At 38.7% G+C, this 3,369-nt stretch overlaps 1 protein-coding gene across 1 annotated transcript; it reads left to right on the top strand.

Moving 5' to 3' along the window:
- Positions 1-944: 944 nt before the first annotated feature.
- Positions 945-3,147, top strand: GPR6 (G protein-coupled receptor 6). The gene is made up of 2 exons (XM_044066754.1): positions 945-1,283; positions 1,788-3,147. The coding sequence occupies exon 2, from the start codon at positions 1,808-1,810 to the stop codon at positions 2,789-2,791; it is 984 nt and encodes a 327-aa protein (XP_043922689.1). The 5' UTR covers positions 945-1,283; positions 1,788-1,807; the 3' UTR covers positions 2,792-3,147.
- Positions 3,148-3,369: the final 222 nt, after the last annotated feature.

Below are 3,369 nucleotides of genomic sequence, written 5' to 3'. Positions count from 1 at the left end.
ACGCTTGCACCGAAACAATCTAGATCAGCTTAAAAATACGTTGTATGTCAATTGAGCGAGAACACATGTGCATCAGTTGCATGTGCTTATTTTTATGCATTGCGATCACTTGTTTGCACTTACTTAAATGTCGTTCATTTGCTGGCAAATTCAAAGTCTAGCTTAAAAAATTAATAAGGCACACAATGCAAGTTTGGTGGCGGGGTGGTGGAGGTGCATCTCCACACAAACTCTTAATAATTGCTTGCTTCAAGTCACAGTTCCTTACAAAGAAAAAAATGTGTCCACACAGATTTCGCTCTCCAGACTTTCGTGTGTGTGTGTGTGTGTGTGTGTGTGTGTGTGTGTGTGTGTGTGTGTGTGTCATTTATAGCCCTGCTAAATTCCACTACTATGTTCCTATTTGTAGTTAATTACATTACTTTCGTGATTGCTTTAATTCCATATTAATTCATCAACCATGATAGGTCATGTAAACAAAGCTCATAAAAATGTATGTTTGCAGCTAAAAAGTGACACGTAATATAAATGAACAATGGAAGTAAGGTGATGCCGATGTCCAACTATACTCTGGTGTTAAAATTAATATATGAAATAAATTGGTTTTACTGGACAAGTCTGTTAGAGATGACTAAGTAATGTGTTTGGTACGCTCATTTAAGATGCAAGATAAATTACTTCATCTGGCAATTACTTAGCAAAGCTAAGGCTACTAAGCAAACCAAGAGTAAAATATCTTGCTGGAGTCTGCAAATATGTACTAAAATTTTTCATTATAATGAAATTTTATTTTGCAAGTTTTCCATCCCATTGCAATAATTTCCAAACCTTCCTCATGCTTCTTGTTTCTTATTTTCTTTTTGTTTATAATGGTTAAGGAAAATGCATAAATCTGGAAACCAGCAGTGCCATGCTGTTACTTTGTTCAGGCTTTCTGAATCTAAGTATTGGAAATACTAAGGCAAGTACCTTTTTGCAGCAAGTAACACGTGATCGTGGATCACTCCTATAGCAGCACTAGCCATTGACGTCAGGAAACCTTATCAGCATACAGAGCACGGGCTAACAACAGCAGCTGCAGCATTTTGTCTGCCCCATCACTTAGTTTCACCCATCGGTTTCTCGTGTCTTTGAAACCTAATGTCTAAAGTGAAATTCGTTGCAGGAAATCTGGCTGAATACCATAGAAAGATATTGCACAACTTTGCTAGAAATCAATTCTTACTCAAATCAATTCAGAATAAGGACTACTTATGAAAGAGTTTGCACATCAGTAACCCCAGGTAAGGAAATATGTAGTGTGACATTTTTTCTTGTTTCTTTCGGGAACAAAATATTTGGTGTTTGTGAATCTGGTCTTTAAAATAACAGAGGCTGTCCTTTTCCACAAGCATTGCTGCTTTTAACGAGTAAGGGGGCTTTCAGTCAGTGCTTTCAGCACCAAGGACAGCACTCTTTAAAAGCGGGGCACTGCCATCGTCTGCTTGTCCTAGTTGAGGTATTTCAGTACGGAGGACAGCAGTCTTTGAAAGCCGGGCTGCTTAGTTAAAGTATTTCTACTGCTCTGTTCACTATTCAACCACCAGATAACTCTGTTTTGCCTTTAGAGCATGTAGAAAGGCATTGAAATCATATCAAGATTTATAGCAATAATGATGGTGATAATAACAGCAACAATAACAAACATCAACAGTTTGGCCTGAATAGTATTTTGTTTTCTAGTCTTAATATAGACCAAACTTAATTATTTGACCTTAACCTGCTATTTTTTATTTATTTAATTCTAGGGTACCTTTATTCCAAAGAGATGAATGAAAGCTTCTATGGAAATGAGTCTGCTTATCCAGTTCCTTGGATTGAAGCCAACGATGGCAATTCATCTTTGGAGCTTTCCTCCCGGCTCCCACACTCGGCTGTCAACCCATGGGATATTATGCTGTGTATTTCTGGGACAATAATCGCCTGCGAAAATGCAATTGTCGTGGCTATAATATGCTACACTCCAACATTAAGAACACCGATGTTTGTGTTGATCGGGAGCCTGGCAACCGCTGATCTCTTGGCAGGATGTGGATTAATTCTTAATTTTGTATTTCAGTATTTAATTCAATCCGAGATGATTAACCTTCTCACAGTTGGCTTCTTGGTAGCATCTTTCACAGCTTCTGTAAGTAGTCTATTAGCCATTACTGTGGACCGATACCTTTCACTTTATAATGCGTTGACTTACTATTCCGAAAGAACTATACTATGCATCTACTTGATGCTTATTGTAACCTGGGGTGCCTCCATATGCTTGGGGCTACTGCCCATACTGGGCTGGAACTGTTTAGATGATGTTTTGGAGTGCAGCATAGTCAGACCCCTAACAAAAAGCAATGTGACTCTTTTATCTGTTTCATTTTTCGTGGTTTTCTCCATCATGTTGCACCTTTACATAAAGATCTGCAAAATAGTTTGCCGGCATGCCCACCAGATCGCTCTCCAGCAGCATTTTCTCACAGCTTCTCAATATGTGGCTACGAAAAAAGGAGTTTCTACTCTAGCTATAATACTTGGGACATTTGGGGCCAGCTGGCTGCCTTTTGCAATATATTGCTTAGTGGGAGAGTACAATTATCCTGCAGTATACACTTATGCAACTCTCTTGCCTGCCACCTACAACTCCATGATCAACCCCATTATTTATGCTTACAGAAATCAAGAGATCCAGAGATCCACGTGGGTACTCTTTTGCGGATGTTTCCAGTCCAAAGTGGCCTTTCGCTCAAGGTCCCCCAGTGACGTCTGAGTTGACTTTTCTGTAATGACAGTTTATCTTCTGTTCCCTGTGATGACTTACCACACAGATACACTAAACGGCGGACTTAAACGTTAGCACTTTAACTTTGTATTTTAGGGAGACTGTGATGATCAGCTCCCCTTTCTAAGAACAATGTGGTTGTATATGGAATTATCACGTGTGAAGTGATTAGATTCCAGTACTGCTTTTATGATAGCACTTTATTTCTAGCTGCTGATTTACCAGAGGAGTGTTGCACACCTTTATGAAAAGCACTGTATTTTGTCATACGTTGTGATATATTTTGTGTATACATTGTGATATAATTCGTATTTTGTACTTAAAATAAATTACAGTTCAAATTATTTAATACCTTCATTCCAATTATTGCACACAAGACAACAAAATGTGGGAGAGAGAAAAAAGTAAGTTAAACAAGTTCATTGCAATGTGAGAGATGCAGAATTCCTCCATGTAGTTGCAACCTTGCAACTTGTGTGTGTGTGTTCAGTATTCCCGACAGGCTGTGAATGAGTTTGCGATGATATACTTGCCTCAGTGCACACATACACACACGTGACGCACAT

Source organism: Protopterus annectens, chromosome 1.part0 (assembly GCF_019279795.1).
Source record: "Protopterus annectens isolate FY-2018-M chromosome 1.part0, PAN1.0, whole genome shotgun sequence".
NCBI lineage: Eukaryota > Metazoa > Chordata > Ceratodontiformes > Protopteridae > Protopterus > Protopterus annectens.
This window is presented reverse-complemented; position numbering and strand designations above follow the sequence as displayed.